General features: G+C 38.1%; 1 protein-coding gene across 1 annotated transcript; it reads left to right on the plus strand.

Annotated features, from left to right (window-relative positions):
* Nucleotides 1-67: 67 nt before the first annotated feature.
* knl1 (kinetochore scaffold 1) lies at nt 68-12,968 on the plus strand. The gene is made up of 32 exons (XM_085246758.1): nt 68-253; nt 1,013-1,047; nt 1,177-1,213; nt 1,293-1,352; nt 1,459-1,541; nt 1,620-1,675; nt 1,760-1,784; nt 1,894-1,934; nt 2,024-2,076; nt 2,198-2,864; nt 3,177-3,229; nt 3,429-3,816; nt 4,234-4,271; nt 4,405-4,996; nt 5,154-5,206; nt 5,510-7,858; nt 7,946-8,060; nt 8,183-8,241; nt 8,334-8,432; nt 8,527-8,642; nt 9,219-9,309; nt 9,523-9,639; nt 9,764-9,851; nt 10,161-10,223; nt 10,319-10,358; nt 10,481-10,585; nt 10,677-10,777; nt 10,983-11,042; nt 11,199-11,308; nt 11,631-11,752; nt 11,880-12,005; nt 12,190-12,968. The coding sequence occupies exons 2-32, from the start codon at nt 1,019-1,021 to the stop codon at nt 12,284-12,286; spliced, it is 6,033 nt and encodes a 2,010-aa protein (XP_085102884.1). The 5' UTR covers nt 68-253; nt 1,013-1,018; the 3' UTR covers nt 12,287-12,968.
* The last annotated feature ends 10,002 nt before the right edge of the window (nt 12,969-22,970 follow it).

Below are 22,970 nucleotides of genomic sequence, written 5' to 3' on the forward strand. Positions count from 1 at the left end.
TAACTACACTCCAGTTATCTAAATAAAAATTAAGCTACAGACGGACCTCAGTGCGCACGCGTGAAGGCGGCTAAATTCAAAACTCAAGACGTTAGCATCGAGACTTGTTCACATTAGCTTCAAAATTGTTACGTATCGTATGCAATGTGGTTGAAGATAAACGACTTGAAAATGGTTTCAAGTTAGTTAAGAAGTAATAATAAAAAACGTATTTGTCTTAGAACGCCGCAACATCACAATCAACAATAGCAAGGTAAGCGCCGTAATGCTTCTTTGGTGTTCGGTTGTTTTCTTGTTTGATTACGTGAATGGGAAGCTAATAGTAACGTCAGAGTTAGTGGTTATCGGTTTGTCTATTTAAAATATGATTTTTACAAGGGGAAATGCAGAACGCTGCCTAGCTTTGTTTATTATTTCAAATAAGTTACGTTAGCAGTATTTATCGAGCTGCATTTGTTCATAAGGTCTTGGTAAATTGAATGACAGTGTAGTGGTGGTTTCCCATTTCATGGCTGCTGGAGAACAGTGGCGTTACTTTTGCACACCTGACAGGTGTGGCGTAGTAACTTTAAGTTTTCAAATTTTTTTTAAATCAAGGTTGTAACTTACGGTCATGTGAAAAAGAAAGTTTGCACAGGACTCTGTGCAACTACACACCGAGATTCAGGAGCTTCCAGAACCACCTTAGCAGCAATAACTGTTTGTTGGCATTTGTTCATGTTCAGCTCATAAGGTCTTACCCCAGCATTTCATTCTGCTTAATAAAGTCTTTTAAACTTTGTTAAACAGTGGTGAATTTATTGTAATTATTGTCAAATAAAACCATTGCCACTACTTTAGAAACAATTGTTTTTGTGTCCAAAGATAATGCTTCATTTTTACACTTATCATGTCTGCTAATCCCAAATACCCAGGACAAATTAAAAATGCTTCTTAAGCAACATTTTGGGTTTCAGGAAGACACTGCAGAAACAATGATTTCTATATAAAGCATTATTTTATATTCGTACAGTTGACGATGGAGCCTCTGGATCCTCCAAAAAATAAGTGAGTGCGAAATTACTGTATTAAATAAAAAGGACATTGATATTGAGGCATTCCTACTTTACACCTTATGTTAACAAATGTATTGTGATATTTATGTAATAGTTTTATTGTTCATGCTTTGTGTTACAGTGAAGGCAGTGGATTTTCAAGGCGCCGCCTTTCCTCGGTAAGTATCTTAATCAGAGGTGTGATTTTATTTATTTCTGTACAAATGAACTAAACTGTTTGCACCTTGTAATTTTCAGATTTTAAAAGCACCACGGAAATCAGCCAGGTTCCCTGACCAAGATCAGCAAGAAAATGTGGTAAACAGAGAGTCTGATATAAGATTTCCAACTGCCTGTGGCAGTAGACACCCTTAAGGTTTAAAAATTAAAAAGTGGTGATATAATTTAGCCTTTTTCCTCTTAGGTGGAACGTGTCAAACCAGTGGAAAAGAGGAATTCAAGACGAGTCAGTTTTGCCCCTGCTAATGACGTCCTTCTGTTTTCTAAGTGAGACACGAAGAAATGCTCCTTTTACAAAAAGTACCTAACCACAAGTTGACCTAATCAGCGCTTCTCTCTTTATAGGGATGTCAAAAATGCCTCCCCTGTCCGAAGCCCTTTGCAAGAAATAATAACAGCAAGTATGTAATGTAGTATTATGTATAAGAATGTAATTTTTAAAACTTTTTGTAATTTTTATAATTATATTGTATGTTATTCTACAGCAGGAGCAACAACCACACAAAATAGGTAAGGTGAAATGAGCTATTAAGGTCCAGCCTGTCATGTGAATTTCAAGTCTTATCACAAAGAGTCAAATAAATCTCTCACATAAATGCTTTGGATTTTTTTGTACAAGGGTGCAAGAGGGAGTCACTGAAGATGGGAGTGAAATAATTGGTAGGATCATTGTTTTCAATGTACTGTCCACATTATCTGTTAGATAGTTATAGAGATTGCTGTTACTAAATTCAGGTCTCCAAATGTAGGTATGGAAACTCTTTTGAATGCTCCTCTACATGTTTCCCAACAAAAGGATAAGGTAAATTTGAAGTCGATATTTGCATTTATTACATTATTATAATGCTTAATAATAGCAGAAGTATTTTAACTTAACATTTGTTGTTCCCATTAACTGACCAAAGGTTGTTTACCTTTATTAGGCCACTGGAGATGACTTTGGGGAAAAAACAATGATGTTTTCCACAGAAGATGCAGCCATGGACATGACCCAAAGCCACACTATAAATATTGCTGCAGACATACCTGAAGATATACCCCTTCACAAGTATGACATTTTCCCAGTTCTTGGAGAAAATCGCTTGATAAATGATAAAGCCACAGTCCCACCACTATCCACAGGCAGAAATGTCGATGTAAGCACATCATTGTCATGTTTGGATCCTGGATTTGAAAACTTCCTTGCAAGTCTGTCTAAACCAAGTGGCCAGAGCACTAATGCTGTAAACATAACGATGACTCTTCCTGCTGAAGCATCCTCTGAAGAAACAAAAGGCTCCCTGGTCCAGATTAAAACACAAAGGCCTAATTTGGATAAAGAAAATCAAGTTCCAGTGTCCGTTTCTGCTGTGATGGAGAAGACACCACATAACACCAGGAAAACTGGAGAATCCTCCTACAGGAGTGCACTCTGTCCAGAAGATGATGTGAGCATGGATATGACTGAAGCCCAGACAGGTCGCATCCTGGGAGTCTGTGATGATGACGATAATCCTTTCCAGTGTCTTTTTCCTACTCAAGACATGTACACCCACTCACAGATGAAACGGCAGCAGAGCAGTAAAGCATCAGGATTAACCAACCCAAAAGGTATCACATTTATGTCTGTCACTCAAATTAAAGGACAACTCTTCAGCATTTATACATCAGCTTATAAGTGATAAGAAGAAAATATGGGATGCCAAGCAGAGACGACAAATTTGTGTTCTGCCACGGTTCCTTTAATGTAGACCATTTTTCATAAATATCTTGTCGTCTAGGCTCACAACTTTATGAAAGTCTAATACTAGAGCAAGGAAATTATCCCTGTATGCATTGTATGAATTTTATGCTTCATCAGTTTTAATGCTAATTGAATGGAATTTCAAATGGCCTTAATTTCATTTCACTTTTAATTATCAGATAAAGTGTCCTTGATAAATCCTCTCGTACCTGCTCCTCATCAAAGACATAAGGTAAGTTTGGCATTTCTTTTTTTTAAACTTTGCTTTTAGATGAAATAGAACATATAAGCAAGTCATGCATGGGAGGTTTTGTCTTTAGTTGCTCGTAACATAGTATAGATTTAAAATGTTGTCTTTGAATGCTAATAATTGTTATTTCAAAGTAAAGTTTTGGTTGGCATGTAGTAATTGTTTGTGTTCTGTTCTTCAGGTGAGCTCTGATGCGAAAAACGAATGCAGAGAGAAGACAGTAGTGTTTGCTGCAGATGACGAGTTTATGGACATGACTGGGTGTCACACAGTAAACATCGCCTGTGGTCCCTTGGTTCCAGAGGAAAAATCAGCAGATATTGATAAAGAAAACTTGCCACTAAATACCACTCAAAATGTTAGAGAGCCTTTTAAAGCCGTTATCATCTGTCCTGAACTAAGCATGGATATGACAGAAGCTCAAACTGGCCACGTTTTGGAAGGTGTGCAGGACGATCCTTTTCAGTTTCTTTTTCCACCACAAGACATGTACACCCACTGTCTCAAGAAAGCAGATGGTACTTCAGGACAGCGGATAAGTGAAGCACTCAAATCATCTAACCATAAAGGTAAGGTGCTGTTCGAACCCTGTTGTTTCTGAGAGGGGGGAAAAGGGTAATCTAAAGTGAGGAGGAGCTTAAACACAATTTCAGACAGTAGATGAATTTAATTGCTGAACCAAGACCTATTGTAAGAGAGGGGGGAAAAGCAAAACTGAACTGTAATCCATACAAAGTTACTCTACCAGAGCTTAAGAATAAAAAAAGGAAATGACAGAAACTTTAAATCTTCGTTTCAGGTCATGTGAATGCTTTTGTATTTAATTTCCTGAAATTTATTTTCCAAAACAGATTCTCCTTTATTTATTTATTTATTTATTTATTTATTTATTTATTTTCAACCAGTTAATTAATGATTTCACTAGTTTTGCAGTGTTCTGGTTTCTTTAGCTAATCTATTTATTTATTACCCATTTCCACATTTAGGCATTGAAGCTTCATCTTCAAAGGCACTAAAAAATCAGGTGAGATTAAATATTTTCCCCTTTTATTTTTCAACGCAATACTTGTTCTAGCTGGTCTGGAAGATAGAACATATTGCCAAATCAAGGTTGATATTTTGCTGTATACTCAAAGTATTTCCTTTCCCATCCACAGAACAAACCTGACATTGAGAACAACTACAGCGAGAAAACAGTGAGATTTTCTGCAGATGATGCCTGTATGGATGTGACACGAAGTCACACTGTAAATATCCACCAGTTGCAAGTACAGTCTGACCAAAATTTTGACTTTTTACCTGCTAAAGAGAAAACTTTAAGATTCACTCCAGATGACGGTATTATGGATAAGAATTATGGCCTCACTACCAACACTGCCAGTAATTCAGCATCCAATTCAGTAAATTCTGAGAAGAAACAAGACCGTCAAATATGTGATCTGCCTAGGAACACATCTTTGTCAGCACATAGTTTGGATCCAGGGTCAAAAAACCTTACAGCTTCCTCCAGCATTAATCCTATGATTACTAAAATGAATTCTAATGGAAATGCAGTATGTCCCAAAGCAGACATAAGCATGGACATGACTGAAGCTCAAACTGGCTACATTTTGGAAGGGGATGCAGGCACAGCTACAGATGCCCGTCTTCAGGATCATTTTCCCACGCAAAGCATACACGCCCAAAGTGGTAATGTCAGAAAAGCTGACTGGCAGAACAGTAAAGCAACTGGATTATCAAGCTGTAAAGGTATGAAAACGGCAAAGTTATTGGGCTTTTTTGTTTGTTTTGTTTTTTTTACATAGAAAATGTACAGAGTGCCTCAGTTAAGTTTTAATAATTATTATATATTGAAGTTATGGTCAGGTAGCTGTTTCTCACTCAGTTTTACCATGTCCACCTTAAGGTAAAGAAAACTTCCTGAAGACTTCTGGAAACACAAAGGTGCAAAGACAGCAGGTGAGCATAAACATGTCTTGATCTTTTTGTGGTTAGTTTTATTCAGGTAGCTGCACCAAATAATGCCTTTGTTTTAACAAAGGATCAAATAAATTTAAAGAGACAGGGTCATTTTGGTCAATATTTGCTGTACATTAAAGGCATTTGTTTTATTTTTATCAAGTTTATATGGTTTCAGTAAGACATTTTAATTTTACTACAAACCTGAGATGTCATAAAAAGTCAATCAAATAGTGAGGCCTCTGGTCTGTGTGGAAACATATCTTCATGAACAGATGTGCTCTGCTATACTGTCTTTCTCAGGTTAAGCTTGATGTGGACAATGACTGCAAAGAGAAGACAGTGGTTCCTGTTAATGATGCCCTTATGGAAGTTACACAAAGTCTCACAGTGAACATTGTCAGTGATTTAGAACTGCAGTCTCACCAAGACACAGGCCTCTTACCTGCTAATGGAGAAAAGACAGTGAGGTTCAGTATACATGATGCTGCCATGGAGGTGACACGAAGTCACACGGTGAACATTGCCACCAACCTAAACCTGCAGTCAGATCACAATTCAGACCTTTTACCTCCTCTTGGAGAAAAAACTGTGAGGTTTGGTACAGATGATGCTGCCATGGAGGTGACACGAAGTCACACGGTGAACATTGCCACCAACCTAAACCTGCAGTCAGATCACAATTCAGACCTTTTACCTCCTCTTGGAGAAAAAACTGTGAGGTTCGGTACAGATGATGCTGCCATGGATGTGACACGAAGTCACACGGTGAACATTGCCACCAACCTAAACCTGCAGTCAGATCACAATTCAGACCTTTTACCTCCTCTTGGAGAAAAAACTGTGAGGTTCGGTACAGATGATGCTGCCATGGAGGTGACACGAAGTCACACGGTGAACATTGCCACCAACCTTAACCTGCAGTCAGATCACAATTCAGACCTTTTACCTCCTCTTGGAGAAAAAACTGTGAGGTTCGGTACAGATGATGCTGCCATGGAGGTGACACAAAGTCACACGGTGAACATTGCCACCGATGTAAAGTTGCTGTCAGATCACAGTTTACCTCTCAATGTAGAAAAAACTGTGAGGTTCAGTACAGATGATGCAGCGATGGATATGACACGAAGTCACACTGTAAAGATTGCCACTGATTTTGACAAGAAGTTACATCAAAATGTGGATTTTCCACCTACCTCCGAAGAAAAAACGGGGAGGTTCAATGCAAATGATGGAGCAATGGATATGACAGAGTGCCTCACTGAAAGTATTCCAAGTGTTTCTGCACCATACCTGGTTCTACCATTGCAAAAGGTTCTGCCCATCCAGGAAATCCAGGGTTTTTCTTTTAAAGTAGAGAAATCAAATAGTGAAGCCTGTGGTCTGCGTGGAAACATATCTTCATCAGCACATGATTTATATCAAGAATTTAAAAACTTGTCAAACACAAGTGACCCATGGACTGATATTAAATCACAGGACAATGATATACCATCCCCTCAAAAAGCTACTGACCCAAGGGACATACTGATACAGCTTAAAACACAGAAACCTGCTATGAATACTGAAAGTGAAGCTCCAGGTTTGGTTTCATCTTTCATAAAGAAGCCAGTAAGTACAACCATGATGGACTGTACAGAAATCAATTTGAGCATGGATATGACTGAAGCTCAAACAGGATGCATTTTGGGTCAGACGTGCACAGATGACCCCCTTCAGCGCCTGTCCTCCACACAAGATCCCAATTCAGACCATTTGCGGCAAACTGGGATTGCATCACAGAGGAGTGGTGATTTGGGGTTATCCAATCCTGATGACCAGGAAATTATGAATGTGCCAGATTCTCTTAACTCAAATGAAAGGGAGAACACAGAAGAACCTGAACCAAGAACTACAGCTTGTCTGATATCACAGGATATGGAAAGTTCACCCAAGGTTCCTGGAAAGGATGTGGATGCATTGTGCTCACGAAAGTCTAGACGAATCAGTTTAGCTGATATTCAGTCAAAAGTAAGGCGTTTGAGTCACATGATAAGTGCAGCTCCCAGTGTAGTCGTAACTGATAACTGCACTGCACCTTTGCATCATTTGGAACAAGACCTGGGGAAAAACTCAAAAGATAAAACGTTACCTGTCACTATGGCAGAACCAGAAGCTGAAATGGAATTGGTAAACACTGAAGACAATGCACGAGCTCAGTGTTTTATAGAAGCAGAGCATCCCAGTGATGCTATTACTACAACTCCTTTCAGCTCAAAGACCAAACAGCTTATGTCAAGAATCTCACTGGGAGGCTTTAAGCCGAAACTGCCCCAAAAATGCAAACCTGATGAGTCAAAGAGAGTGAAATCTTCAGGAGACCATACAAAGACGATCACCGTCAACGTTGCCAAGGAGCTGAACAACTTTGATGATGATGTTAGTGATATTTATGATGAAGAGCTGGGTAGTTATGAAGATATGTCAGAAGCACTGGACACTAGGAGTCCTCAGAAAAGTCAAGAGTTCAACATGGTCGAGCCTTTAGAGAACACTGTGTTTGAAGAAGATGTCATTAGCCCTGTTCATGGACAAAAGAGACTTCTGCCAGAAGATAAAACTAATGTGGAGGATCAAAAGAGAATGAAAACATCCTGTGTGACTGTTGAAGTGGTAGGTCAGCTTTCTCTGTTTTACGTAATTTACCTTTAATATGGTTTCTTTTATCCCATGTGTTTTGTTTCTTCTTGTGCATTGCAGTCAGAGGTCATAGAGTGTGACAGTAATATTACTACAGCTCGTACGACTACACAGACAATAGATTCCTCCAGCAATCACACAGCCAGCATCAAATGTGAAACTGCATCTGAGTCAAGTAAGTTCTTATCTTTGACGTTGATGGGCATCATTAAGATCTTGTATTCCTGATTGAAATAATGTTTCCTTTTACACTATTATTATTAAATATCTTTGTTTTCTTTTGGTTTTGTTTTTTAGCTTTTAAACACAGCTTGTTTGAATCTCAGCTTGAAGACAGTGCTGTTGATGTGCAGATGGTAAGAAGTTTTATTTTTAAAAATTGATTTATTTGAAATCTGAAAATGTGCACTTGCCTCATATTTGACTGCATTCGATGCCTTGATTACAGAAACTCAAAGATGGCACCATAACGGTCTTGGAGTTCTTTAAACTCTTCGGCATTGACTTTGTCATCCATAATCCTCGGGAGAGTGTCCTTCCTGGCAGAGTAGGTCAATCTTCTGTGTTAAAAATTACTTCCCCATTATATATACACAAAAAAAATATTATGTTATAGTGACTTCTTTTTGTTGTTTTTTCAGTTTTTGTCAGACACAGAGGCCTCACCAATGGATTTACTGAAAGACCAACATATCAGTCGTCCTAAACAGATGGTTTATGAGACGGATGTCTTTAACCTCAACGAAAAGGTTGAAGGGTATGTGCACTTCAAGTTTTATAACATATACTGTACACATGATTAAACCTACAGAAATATGCTGAAAACATTAAGTAGTTAAATACATTTATTCATCTAAACTTGTGGTTTAGATCAGCGGTCCCCAACCTTTTTTGCACCATGTTTGACAATATTTTCACGGACCGGCCTTTAAGGTGTCCTGGATAAATACAACAAAATAAAACCAGTACCGGTACCAAAAAAAGAAAATTTATTCATAACACACGGGGTAAGACCCAGAGAAACTGAGTGTAACCATAAAGACAATTTAAAAATTAACGTTAAAAACCCTGAAAACCATAAAATTCACACCTGAGTCTCAACACTCACAGCCCGGTACTAAACGACTCACGGACTGGTACCGGTCCGGGGGTTGGGGACCACTGGTTTAGATGAATTGCGCTGTATCGCTGTAAACTGACAAAATCACAAGGAAAAACTGGGTGTAGCTTACAAACACAATTATAACTCATTAGAAATTGTACAATTCTTTTTATGTTTAATCTCATACGTTACAATTGAAGTTTAAAAACATGTCTGTTTTGTTCTTTCTAGGCTGAAGGTGCGAATGCAGGATCTAAACAAACCTCTTAATACTGTCAATAGATCTTTGTGGGAGGACATGAGATATGCTTCAGATAAAGAGGTATTAGTCAAAGTTTTTTTTTTTTTATGTGATATGTTTACATTTATTTGGGCAGGATGAACATTAAGTAATTTACAGTGTATATTTTTTTAATTGCAATGCATTTTATTTAACTTTATTTAGCTATTGGCCTTTGCTGTGCGCTTGTGTGTGACATGAATTTGGCATCTGTTCCCACAATTCACCCAATGCGGCGTTTGTTTGAATCAACAGCTGAAATCTTTCGGTGCTAAACTAAAGGAGAGAAATAACTTCTTCAGAAAAACAAGCAAAGTTCAGTCACATGAACTGAAGGAGGTTCTGTACTCAAATCTTTTGCAGGCGAATCTGGTAAGAACTTCCACGCATTTAGAAAAAAACACTAAAATGCAAAATTGGGGACTTCTTTGAATGCAAAATGAAATTGACATTGTTTTGTTTTGGGGTTTGTTTTTTGTTTTGGTTTTGTTTCCAGGAGGAGCAGCAGAAGTTAAGAGGAAGAATTCAGGAAGCAGATGAGATGATAAAAACTCTGGATGACTGTATTTGTGAATTAGAAACAGGTATAGCTACTTTGAAAACATGACTTTCCTGTTTGTGATATACCACAGAGTTTGCTCGTTTTGTAGATATTAACTAATGTTTCAGTCACTAACATATGTATTTCTCTATCGTTTGGCTGTTGCTAGATGAAATCGATCGCAAAGATGGTGCTGCACCGCAAATCTCTATGTGATTGCTTTTGTTGCTGGCACATTTCCAAAGTTGTCAGTAGTTTTGATGGAAGATGATGACCTGTTAGCAAACCTTTCTCTGGGGGCACAAGTAGGTTGGATGTGTTGCTCTAGCCTAACATATTCTCCTTCATTTAGAATTTGCTGCAGTTGAAGAAAAAGGGTTTGAAGACAAACCAAGTCTGAAGTCGCTGCAGGAAGGTAACTTAATACAGTTTCATCTATTTGTTTTTTATTTTACGTCAGTTTAATTGAATAAGTCCTAAGTGCCTTTACTGGTTCATTTTGTTTAACAGAAATGAAGAGAGTCACTGAGACGACGGCTGATAATGAGAGGTCGGTTAAAATTAACTATCCTTTTTTCTTCTTCTTCGTTGAATTATGCAGTGAATGTTGAGAATTACCAGTTTTGAGCGGTCTCGTTTATTTCTTCTTTGTTTTCTTTGTTCCTGCTAAAGACAAATACCTGAACTAGAGATGCAGAAGAAGCAGAATTCAAGTAAAGTCAAAAGGCTTCGAGCTGAAACGAGGAACCTGGAGATTCATATGGGCCTTCTGAATATGTCAGTACCAGGAACATTTTTTACAGCTTTAGACCAGTCCTGTAAACAAATATGATAACGCAAAACTGGTTTTGTACATTGTTTACATCAGGATGAATGAATGGAAGCTCAGAGAAATGAGGGACAACTGCAGAGTCTTCACTTTCCTCCATGAGACCATGCATCTGCAGCTGGTGTTTGAAAAGGCCAATGGTATTTCTTTTTTTCATGTTTTCTCATACAGTTTAAAGCAGTTTCTAACAGTTGTGAATATCTTGTACTCATGGTTGCACCTCAGTCAGTAGTGTTTGCGCAAACCTTGAACAATATTAAAATTTAGATTTTGCTTAATTCTGTTGGTTTGGGGTTTTTTTTTTTTAAGGCACACTCTAATAACTTTGTTTTTCTGCTTTTGAAGGTAATGATGCCGACACTGAGCAGAAAATAACACACATCACTTTTAAACTGGAACTCGATGGTAAGAAAATAAGTACAAGAAGCATTCTGTGATGGATGGTTATTAGATGGTTATTCTTTTCATCCTACCTGCCATGCTAAATTAATGGCCTTTGGCTACCTTTAATTGCACTTACTATGAAGAATATGTACTGAAAGCAATTATGTTTCCTACCAGATGAGAAGTCGCAGTGCCATGCACGCCTTGTTCACAAATTGGTCTCCGAGTACATTGAAGGTGAAAGTTGCTGGGTAAAGAAATACCCAACAAGAAGACAAGTACCAAAGGTAAGTGTAAATAAACACCAGATGCATACAAAGGACAGAAACAGGCTCATGTAAAATAGGTCAGATACTTAACCCCGAGTTGCTCCCAATGTGAATGCGTGTGATAAAGCACTAGAGAAAAGTGCCTGTGTTTAATTAGATCAGGCCTGTGGGCTGTTTCTCGCATACTTTTGTTGCATCTGCAGTGATCGCCCCCTGGTGGCCATTAAAACAAATGCCAGTTTAAATTACTCTGTTTTAGCTTAAGTGATGAGACCCAGAAGATGTATGTTTATTGTTTATACAGTCTGTGGTAACGTATTTTGCCTGCTGTTGTTCCCAGCTGCTCCATGATGTCAGCCTGGTGGTGAGTCGCTGTCGTCTTCTGGGAGAGGAACTGCGTCTCCTGAAACTGTGGGGAGGGCTACGGCTGGATATACTCGACATCAGCTGCATGGACACCAAGTAAGAACTACAGTGCTTCACAGAAATAACAAATATTCCACTTTTTGATCCAAAAAAATCATTCACATCTGCATGCAGTTTTGCATTTTGCAATACTGAGGTGTATAACATCCAATTATTCTTCCAGAGTGCGCATTGTCTTCAGCACTCTGAAGAAATTTTCCAAATTTGAGGTAGTCTTTGGCATCTCTCTCATCAACCACTTCTGTGTCCTGCAAGTAGAGAGCTTTAAAAACTTAATTGGAAGCACAACGTAAGTAAAATTTTAATATAAATCAAGAAATTTAGATTTAAAAAACCTATTGTTTATTTAATGAATACTGACAGAAATTACGTTGTTTTACGGAGCATATTACTATTGAAGGTAACCGTGTCAAAGGAATAATATATTATCTTCAAGTATAACATTAAATTTTTACATTTTTGTGTATTGCTAGGATTCAACAGATTGAAGACATTGTGGCTTCGTTCACTCCCGCCAAGAACCTGCTGACAAAGACTGTCAGAGAGATTCATGAAGTGTTATTATGTTGAGACCAGGAATGAGTCCAGGATCACATTTTGATTCTAGTTGTTTGTAATTAAACTCTGTTGTACAGTATAGAGGGGAAAAACTAAAAACTTAAATTCTTTTACAAATCAAAGAATAAGTATAATGTACACAGTCTTAGTCTGTTTCTTCTGGTGTTTGAAAGATGTGCTGTTTTGCTTTTTGCTGTACACACAAACAGTTCTCACTGTACAAATCTGTTCTGTTTCTGCAGACTTTAATGTCCCAATATGGGCAAAAAAATAAAAAGATGAATTTGCTCAAATGAAAGCTATGTTGGGAGGCAAAAGGATTTGCAAACATTGAAATCCCAACTCTTTAAAAAAAACAAAACAACAACAACCCAGCATTACTGACTGCACGATTATGGTCACTGTAGTTTAAAGCATAAAACCCTATTATTGGTGTGGTGCAGTTCCCAGAGTTGCCTCTAGATGGTGGACATTACCCATCACCTGTTGGAAGTTTTTGCTGAACCTCCCACATGTAAATATCAGTATCGCTTCATTTTGTTTATACTGAAATGATTATAAGCACATACTCTCTTTCCAGGCCTTTTTATTAGACAGCAGTAACTGTAAAATAAACATGCTTTGCATTATAATGGCTGTGCGAGTATTTTGTGCCACATTTTCACCCAATTTTCTTTGTTTGAAAATGGATCACAGTAAAGAATAAAACAGGGTGTCTGTTAAATTGGCTGAAACATGTGACACGTGCTATGATCAATAATACAAATTAAAATGTGAAATTAGATTGCAGGTGAGTAGACACCACTGAGAATAATCCATCTTCATTAAGCTTAATTTAAAATTTCCATGACCTCAAATGATTCAATAAGTCTTTGAAATGGTCAGTATTTCTAATTCTTAAACATATTTCTCAAGCATTGCAAAGGACATAGGGTAAAAACTGACTTTTGCAAAACAGCTGAACTGCAAGCTTAAATGTGCTAAAGAAAGCTCTACAAATAAGGCATCAAAATGCATCTTCCTCTGCAACTGCTGTACTTTGGTTAGACTTCGGAGGTCACTATGGGTCTGAAATATATGGTGCTCTGGTAGCTGTTGCCTTTGTTCAGTAAAAAAAATCAAGATATTTAGAAAGTTTTGTCCCACATTTCAAATGATAGTGTTTGTTCTGAAATAAAAGAAACCTTTAAGATGTTATATGTAGTTTGTAGGTAGATAGAGTATGCAGGTTATGGACCTATATTATATACTGTGTCCCTATACTTTAAGGCAGCGGTCCCCAACCCCCGGGCCTCGGACCGGTACCGGTCCGTGAGTCGTTTGGTACCGGGCCGCGAGAGTTGAGGCTCAGGTGTGAAATGTATGGTTTTCAGGGTTTTTATTGGTTTTCAGCGTTATTTTTGTTATCGTTTTTATCGTTAACTCTGTTTTCCTGGGTCTTTTCAGGTGTGTTATGAATAAATCTTCTTTTTTTCGGTACCGATACTAGTTTTATTTTGTTGTATTTATCCGTGACACCTTAAGGCCGGTCCGTGAAAATAATGTCGGGCATAAACCGGTCCGTGGCGCAAAAAAGGTTGGGGACTGCTGCTTTAAGGCATGTTTGAAGGAGAAAAAAAAATCATACTATACTCTATCTTACCAAAATTTGACTACATTTTTTTTTTTAATGAAGCATCCAGTTTAGGCTAAAGGCTGCTAAAAAGTGGAACAGAGCCAGGATCTTGCCTGATCCTGGCTCTGTTCTCAGCCAAGACATGACTGACATGGACAGTGTCCGGAGTTCATCTGAAAGGTCAAACAGCCAGAGACGAGCCTCTAAGAAGACGGATGGGGGTGGGCAATGACAGTCTACTCCCCGAGCCCCGACATCAAGGGTCAAAGTGGATGTTTCCAAACCGTCACCCTCGAGTGAGCCACAAGGGGAGATGAAGTCCTCCCTTCCTCCCCCAGGAACAACGGCTGCTGTCAAACCAAATAGAGGACAGCAACATTTGGGTCTCCTGACCTCCTGAGGGTCAACTCAATTTGATTTTAATCGATCAACCGAAGGATTTTTCATTATGTGTGTGAGCGATTCATTCGGTCATTAGATTATCATACAACACTGAGAACAGGAGCAAAGTTTTTCCTCAAGGTCACTCTTGTTATATTACGTGATTGAATTTCACTTGGTTTTCTTTTTGTTTTGCAAATACCTGAGAAGAAATGTGGCTCAGTCATTGCTTCCTTTCCTGCTTGAAAAGATTTCCTTTCTAACGTATTTACCAGTTTATTGCAGTTATGTGACCTTCTTATTAGCTGTGCAATTAAGTCGTTAAAAACAGATTCCAGACTTAATGTATTATTTGCTTATATGATTATGTAATTTGCTTTAAATCCTGTGACAGACTGGCAAGCTGTTCACGGTGTACCCTACCGCTCACCCTGTGCCAGTCAGGATATGCCCCCATGTGACTGACAACTGATTAAGAAAATGGATGGACTGATTGATGTTTTAAATCTTATTAGCATGGCCTTTCTTCACTGTCCATAATTATGTGTTGGATATTCCTGAAAAGTGCCTAATAATCCACTTTGCACAATTATTTACATGGGTATTCATCACTGTAATTTCAGTGTTACCCCAAAATGAAATAATGGTTACGGACAAATTCGGGTGAAAAGCAACTGAACATTTATTAAACCACCTGAAAGGTAAATAATTCAGATCAGTGGGCTTTCCTTTGTACTTAAACACATTAGAAGACTAGAGTCAACAGATCAACCAGCAGCATACAATTGATATGATGCTGCTGCTGTAATGCTCACCAGTTACCAAGCCATCAACTTTGCCACTAAATACTAACCTGATGTTTGTTTAAAGAGTAAGGCATAACCAATGTAATTCACAAACCTATGTGCTCCTCAAGAAGAAGAAACCAAAAATTAACTGGATTCAATATCTCAATACTATGAAAGTCTTAGAGCTACAGTACAGTGCTTTTTAAAACAAGAAGTCAGTCACAAAGTGCTTTACAGAGCTTTTTTTTGTTTTTTAATCAACACGTAAGAACACGTAAGCATGAGTACAATAACACAAAAACATTATCCAAATGTCTGAATAGATGAGTTTTAAGCTAGTTTTTCAAAAATACCACAAAGTTCCAAAAAGAGTTTTACAGTGTTTCACAATTTTGGCGCTAAGGTTTGGAATGTACAGTCCCACTTAGTTTTTAGACAGATACGTAGAATAACAAAAAGGTCTACGGACTAAGGATCCAGCTTGAAGAAAAGTGGTGGGGTAGATCAAGAATATAAATGAGAGCCATTAAAAGTAAAAAACACAATTTTAAATTGATACCTAAAGCTGACCGGAAGCCAGTGCAGGCACTTTAAAACTGATGTGATATGAGAGAATTTATGAGAGTAAGTTAAAAGCCTCGGAGTGATGTTTTGGACAGATTGGAGGTGATTAATTAGTAATTACCACATGAAGGTGAGAACTAGAAGGGCATTTAGACACTTGGCAAATCCTCCACCAAGGATGATGCTGCTTTTTAAGTGATGCCCCTTCTTAGAGTTTTCTAGAACGTGATCGCGATCTATACCAAAATTTAAAGGGTTCGTTTTTTTGCTGAAGCACAGACATAAAAACAACACTTCGCACAAAAGTTTACTGATTTATAAAGAATTCATTAGAAAATAAAATTGTGCTTGATTGGAGATGGTCCAAGTGAACCTAAGCATACATGTTTCACATCTTTGTATGAGATACACGGTATATGAGATTAAACACTTTTTCTTTCTGGGAGACAAATATAAAGTCACATTGTGATTTTGGATGAAATTAGGTGGTAGCATGTTGTCACTGCACCAAAGGCCTAATTCTCTAAAGTGGAACATTTGGCCTCATGTGGCCTCATTCAAATCTATTTATCCTCTGATCTAGGAGCAGTATTTCACCTTAGTAACCCTATCAGTGTCCTTCACTGACATCAGAAAGACGGAAGGTTTGAGGTAATACAATTGGTTTTGGATGATGGAAAAGTTCATTGAGCGTTTATTTGTATTTAGATCTAAATGCAGCCATCTGTCAGACACACTGGAGAACTAGTCCAGAAATAAAACATGCATGAAAATGAAGAACATAAGCACTTTATTTAGGTCTGTTTTCCAAATTTCCGTAACAAGAATAGGATTGTATGTAACTTTTGTATATCCAGTTGACGGGAATGAACAAAAGGGTTAAAGGTGTTTTTGCAACAGGGGATATGTGCAGGCTTTCTGCTGCGATAGTGTGTTGATGGTAGGGAGCTGTGTCACTACACAGTTTACTACTAAGCATTGTTGTTATCACCATCAGCCTCTCCCCACTTCCCACTCACAGCCTTCCTGCGCTACTGCAAAGCTGAGGTTGGGGGCATTGTTGTTAGGGGGCATTAGAGGGCGTTCTAATTGATCCTTCCAGGCAGGTAATTAGCTCTGATGGCATGTGCACCCATGGTGATGAGAATGACAGAGACATAGCCACGTCCTGCCCCTCACCCCAATCATCAACACTCAAATAAAGACTATGTGACCCATGGAGTTGCCACATTCTCTGGTCATTCTTAGGAAAAGACAATAGGTCTGGCTTGTTAAAATAGGCTCCCTCTCAGCGGGGGAACACAGGAGCCACAGCAGCTGTCCCATAGTATAAAGCTTCAATAGTCTGAGCAACCACAGAACCTCCAGTACAAAGATTTGCTTTTTTTATACTTCTGTGAGGACATTTAATATTTCATTCCTAATGAGATGTTGTAAGTATTAACATAAACCTTCCCTAGATCTCCGCTGCTATGTGAGAATGTTAGAAAGGTTATTGTTCATAAAAATGTGAAAATTAAAAGTCTGTTTTTATTTAACGGTAATTTTACAATAGGGGTAAAATGTACAAAAAAAGGGATATTTGCAATCCAGGATGTGGCATGTGATAGGACCAGAGTGAGTCATCCAATGTTAGACCACAGCCTTTATATAATATAGACTGTATATAAAAGATGAAAGAATGATGACGTCATCCACTAGCTAGACAAGTCCTGTCTTGGAGCCACAAGCTGAGCATTTTGTTGTTTTGTCAGAATCTTAAGGTTTTGAATGGCCATAATGAGTAGAGGTGGGCGTGACTAAGACACTGAGGGACACGAGATATTCATATTGTTACGATTGGTTAATCTGAGAGTGGCTCCACTCTAAAGCATTTCCTGTTTTATTCCTCCTATTTGACTCCAACTGGAGCCAGAATTTGTAGAACATACATTGTTTTCTTTCTAAAAAAAAAAAAAAAAAAGACTTAAAACAGAGACAAACAACTCAGCAAATGTTTACTGAGGTCATAGCCCAAAGAAGGAAAAGGATCATTTTTCCAATGGCTTCTAATGAACGAGCACTTCTTTTTGCTACCACAGGTGTCGCCCCCTGCTGGTCCCTGGAAAAAATGCAGGGTTAAGGCACTTCTGCATTGACTTGCAAAGAATGTAACATTCAACAGAAAAAGGCAAAAACTTTAGTCACGAAAAGTTGAAATTTTATGTCAGAAAAAAACATTTGTAATAAGGTGATAATAAAACATTGAGAATTTATGTGTAATGTGCAGAAAAATTAAATAAAACACTAAAATATGCTGTATGTTAAGATACAGAAGTTCATGTGATTAAAGTAATTATTTTGTGCTGGGGTCGGCCTTGGGAGATTCCAAGGATATATGAATGGAAAGGAATCCTAACTCATCTATCAGATAACTTCCAGCTAGGTTCAACTAAATCTGTATGTTTCATCCAACTGCCATTTCAGGTCTGTTTGTATTCACGGAAGAAAAACAAGTATCAGGAGCCCCAACAACTGAGAGCATTGTTGTGGGTGAGATGCTTATTCTCTGGTAGAACGATGACATAGAAGGAATCTTGATCTTGTACAGGGAAACACATCCTGGGGCACACGGGCAACAAAGCAACACGACAATGAGAGCTTCTTCTAAAAATATAAGAGCCTGATTGATGAAGCTTGCCATTACAATGGAATCAGTTCTTGCAGAGGGGATTTCTTTATGCAACCTACTAGGTTAGTGCTCATGGGATCAGCTATGGTCAGAGTGACTGCCAATACACTGTCAGTCAAGGCAATTTGTTACAGTTTGTTTTCACATTAATGGATTAAATTAATACTGCCAGTGCAAAAAGTCTGGAAAGAATACAGACATTCTTTAATAGAAGTACAGATACAGTGGATTTACCCAACTGCAAGCAGTTGTAAGAGTTGTCCTGGATAATTTCCACCCTCTACACTGACGGTCTACTGTTCACACTGTCTTTATACAAGACAGTATACAGTTGGTATGTAGGTGGAATTCTGTGAATAAATCTAAGCGTCATCAATTTAATTTCAAATCCATCTCTATTACACTTAATGTAACCTAACCCTGACCACAAGCACCACAGCCACTTTGCACCAGTCCAACAAACTGTTCTTTGCTTTAAATCCCTCACAGTACAGCAGACTAACCTGTTTATGCTGCACTAAACTGCAGAGTATTTGCATGGAACCTTTAATAACACAAAGTCAGTCAATACACACCTCAGATCCAAGATATGATTTAACAAAAGAGGGCTTACATCTAAACTTTAAATTTTCAGTTTATTAAATACCACTGAGCAGTACTGTCTTTTTTTTTTTTTTTTTTTTACATCTTTCTCCATCTCTGAGTGAAGTTATCTCACATTCACTTCTCTCCTTGTGAAATACAGCAGCTGGAGTTTTAGCTAGCAACACATTGTGGGACAAACTGCACACAGTGTTTGCTGATATTTGTTGAGCTGATAGAAACATTGCATTTTAAATGACTTGACTTAAAAAGTGTTGCTCCCCTTTATGTTTGCTCCTCTTCTGTAGAGCTGGCTGGATGCTGAAATACCACGACTACAGCTTATGGACATTTGTGCATAAAAAACGATGCCCACTTTAATCCCTGACTGTTGGGTTATAAATTATTCATAAATTGTATGGATTTTATCTCTTTCATCTCTTTGTATGCAATAACCCTGGTGATTGATACACCATTAGGATTGCCTTTCATGTTTCGTGTACTGTTCAGGCTCAAATTGGTTTGATGCTTGAAGGCCCACAATAGCTTGAAAGAATAACTTCTCTCATATGTCTTAACCCAAATGTTTTGAAAATGTATGGAGTAGAAAGTACAAATATTTCTGTAAAAATGTAAGGCTTAAAAGTATAACGTTGTCAAAAAGATACCTGATAATTCTGCTTAAGTACAGTAACCAAGTATTTGTACTTTATACAAATACTTTTTCCCAGTCACACTCACAGGTTTTCTGAAATACAGTCTCAAAATCCCTTATTAAATTTACCATCCAAATCCAGTGAGAATTAAACTGAATTGTGATCAGTTTGGAATGCTTGCTTTAATGTAGATGAATTGATGATGTAACTATTTTGGCTTATTATTTAGCATTATTTCATGTTTTCATAAGAAATAATCAATACTTTTTTTATTTTACAATTTTAACATTAAGTGGTGTTAAAGCTTTTCCAAGATGTAATAGCATGTTTATAAATCCTGCAGGTATGAAATCAATATTCATTCTGCCTTTCTCCCTCAGCCTTATTTTGCTATCTGAACTTGCTTCATGAAACAACTACCTGCTGCAGCTAGAAACACAATGATAGTGATAAACCAAAACAACAAATTCGTGGGGTCTAAAAGCCCACTGCTTAAATCTGACATTTAAGTCTCAAGAAAAAGTTTAATGTGTCTCAGTGTGAAAACTCCAGTTCTGTCACTCTTTCCATCCTCGCCATTTCATCAACTTCCCACACACCTCTGTTACACAGAGTTCACATTTCTGTGCCGCGTTATCGAGTGCCCTTTTGACACATGGGGCTATTTTGAAATCCAGGCTTGTGTGGGAGGATTTAGGAGCCTCTCCTGAACAAGGCCGGCAGTGGTTGATTGTCCAGACTGCTTGGTGGACGGATACTGGTCATCTTGACCCACACCCTGAGCCCACTAACATCGACGCAGCAGCCACCTTTGCTAAGTGCATTCCCAAAGGCCCCAGCCCAAATCCCTGCTTGACCCTGACTGATAAACTACGCTATGGATAGACCAAAGGAGAGCTTTTACCTTTGAAATAAAGGTTAGTGGAAAGTTTTTACAACAACAAACTGGACTATTGTGACTCAAAATATGGGCCCCAAAAGATTTTCGTTCTACTCTTAACATTGAATAACGCAATTTTATTAATAATTAAACGCTTTCACAAAGTCGTGTTGATTTTTTTGGTTTATTTTTTCTACATATTATTGGGTGTGAATCATATCTACATAAATTTAACAAACTTTTATTTTCAATCAATATGCCATAAAATAAAAATATACTAAGTAGGATGAGCTACATGGACAGACAGAAGGACCAGGTTTGATGACTTCAACAGGCTCCAGGTTTGGAGTTGTACATAGTCCAAGGAGATCTGGCCTGCATCATCCGCATGCAGACAATAATTGGTCATGACTGAGAGGCTCCTGTACCCACATGTTCTTGGAAGAATGGAATTAACACGTTATGGATGCCCCGGGTTCTGGCTGAGGAGCTGATAAGACTTTTGGAGGCCTCTTGTGCAGGTTATGTTCAAATGAGGCCTCAGAGAGGAAGTAGTATCGTTGGGTGATGGCATTAAAGTTCACCTTTTAGGAAGAAACAATAGTAAATATAAAGAAATATAAAACAATTAAAAAAACGAAGAAAAAAAATCAAAACATGAGAGAAGATTTAGTTATCCAGCAACATTAGCAATAAAAATTAGGATAAGATTTTGGGTCATTTATAATCTAACAATATTACATATTTTTACAGCTAAACAGGACTTTTCTTTGTAAATGTATGGACTTTTTACACTGTTGTATTGTTAGTTCACATGAAGTGAAATAGTCTTTTCTATTGACCATTTATCTTGAAAGTATCAGTATAAGCATGTGAAGTGGTACTTATTAACTGAAACATGTAACGACCCTCTTAAAACAGCGTATTGTCAAACTTCAGTTTTCTTTCCTTCCCTTATTTCCACTTCCTAGAAGGAAATATACTTAAGAAAGGGGGGGAGTCTTTTGTTCATATGGCACTGATAAATATCTTTTTAAGTAGTTCTGTATATGTCAACTGAAAAAAAAAACCATTGAATTTTTTGATAAACTTTCTACTTGTTGTATTTAACGTTTTAGGTTCCCATGAAAGTTGCAGCAATTACAGAGAATATCTTAAACATATAAAAATTGGAATTTCTAACCAGCTCACACCACCAGCAGCCTGACTCAATCATACAAGGCTGTGCTTTTACATTACAGCAGAAATTGACACTTGTCAGACCAGCAACATATTTTCCAGTTTTAGTTACCCTGCCAGAGAACTGAATATTTTTATTGTGGACCTTTCTCTATAAACCCAAGAGCTGATCATGTGGGAACAGCCAAGTAGTTCTGCAGTTCCAGACATACTCTGATATTTTGCCACCAACAATCACGCCGCTGTAAGATTTTAAAGGATAATATTAGGGAATTATGTAATGTTTAAAATTTAAGTCCTCCGTAAGAGCAGGTGAAGAGATGATGAGCTTGGTGAGAAATCAGTTCACACATTGATGGTTTTAGTCTTTTCACTATTTTCATGCTGACAATGATAACTAGAATTAGGCACATACACAACACCTAAACCTGGCTTTTGTCCACCTAAGTATTATTACTTCAGAGTTCCCGTGGATGTTCAGGTACTCCAAGAATATACCTTTCAGTGAGACAGATGTATCATACAAACAGGTGAAGGAACGACCTGAAAATACAACGCCTGCTACAACAGTGTTCTCCAGCATGGAGGCATAAAAATATGGATTATTTCCAATGTTGCCCTGCAAGTGTATAACATTGTGTTTCTATGGTCACTTTGCAATCTCCCTTGAAACCTCTACAACTGTTGAGTACTGGCTGCACTTACTCTTGGTTGTTGACTTTTGTGCTTTTTACTTTTTTTAGACTTCACTCTCATTTTATCCCCTTTGTCATTTGCTATAGTCCCTTTGTGTTCACTTTTCTAAGTGTGGCAGCAAACCAGAGGCGGTGACTCCTGTACAATGCTTTAATTCAGCAGTCCCTCCCGTCTTATCGTGCCCTGCAGCTTGGCCGGATTGGGCAATATAAATTGAACTTGCCCAGCAGAGAGACGCCGGTTTCTCTTTTGGGTCCGCACATTGTTTCGTCTAGGCCTGTATTTATTTAGATGTAAATCAGTTTGCAAAAGTGTTACGTCCTGCCCTTGTGTAGTGGGCGGAGGACTGGTGCTCATTTGTTGGAGGAAGTCAGCCCCATCGAGATTGGAGCTGTGCAGATTGTTTTCCATTATAAGGCTGTTATTGATGTGAGAGGGTGACATCATGCTGCCTCGCCCTCACAGGCAGCGTTGGTGAGAAAGAGCCTATCTCTTATTCATTACTCAGCACAGCGAGGAGGATGGACTTGTCTTCATGTTTCATCCAAAAATAAGTTGAGTGGAGGTTTTAAGAGTCCCCCCATCCCGCAAAAGGGTCACTCCAATAGCTAAGCTCAAAGCAGAAGGCTGGAGCATGGAAATTGACTAGCAAGTACCTAAATGTGCTGTAAAAGCAATAGTTTA

This window comes from Mchenga conophoros, linkage group LG15 (assembly GCF_057382185.1).
Source record: "Mchenga conophoros isolate Kocher_MC1m ecotype Shallow Benthic linkage group LG15, M_conophoros_male_GT1.1, whole genome shotgun sequence".
In the NCBI taxonomy this organism is placed as follows: domain Eukaryota; kingdom Metazoa; phylum Chordata; class Actinopteri; order Cichliformes; family Cichlidae; genus Mchenga; species Mchenga conophoros.

Coding starts and splice junctions, on each gene's coding strand:
- knl1 (XM_085246758.1), top strand. CDS start 1,019: ATGGAGCCTCTGGATCCTCCAAAAAATAA. Junction 4,272..4,404: donor CAAAGGCACTAAAAAATCAG/GTGAGATTAAAT, acceptor TCCCATCCACAG/AACAAACCTGACATTGAGAA. Junction 8,643..9,218: donor CTCAACGAAAAGGTTGAAGG/GTATGTGCACTT, acceptor TGTTCTTTCTAG/GCTGAAGGTGCGAATGCAGG.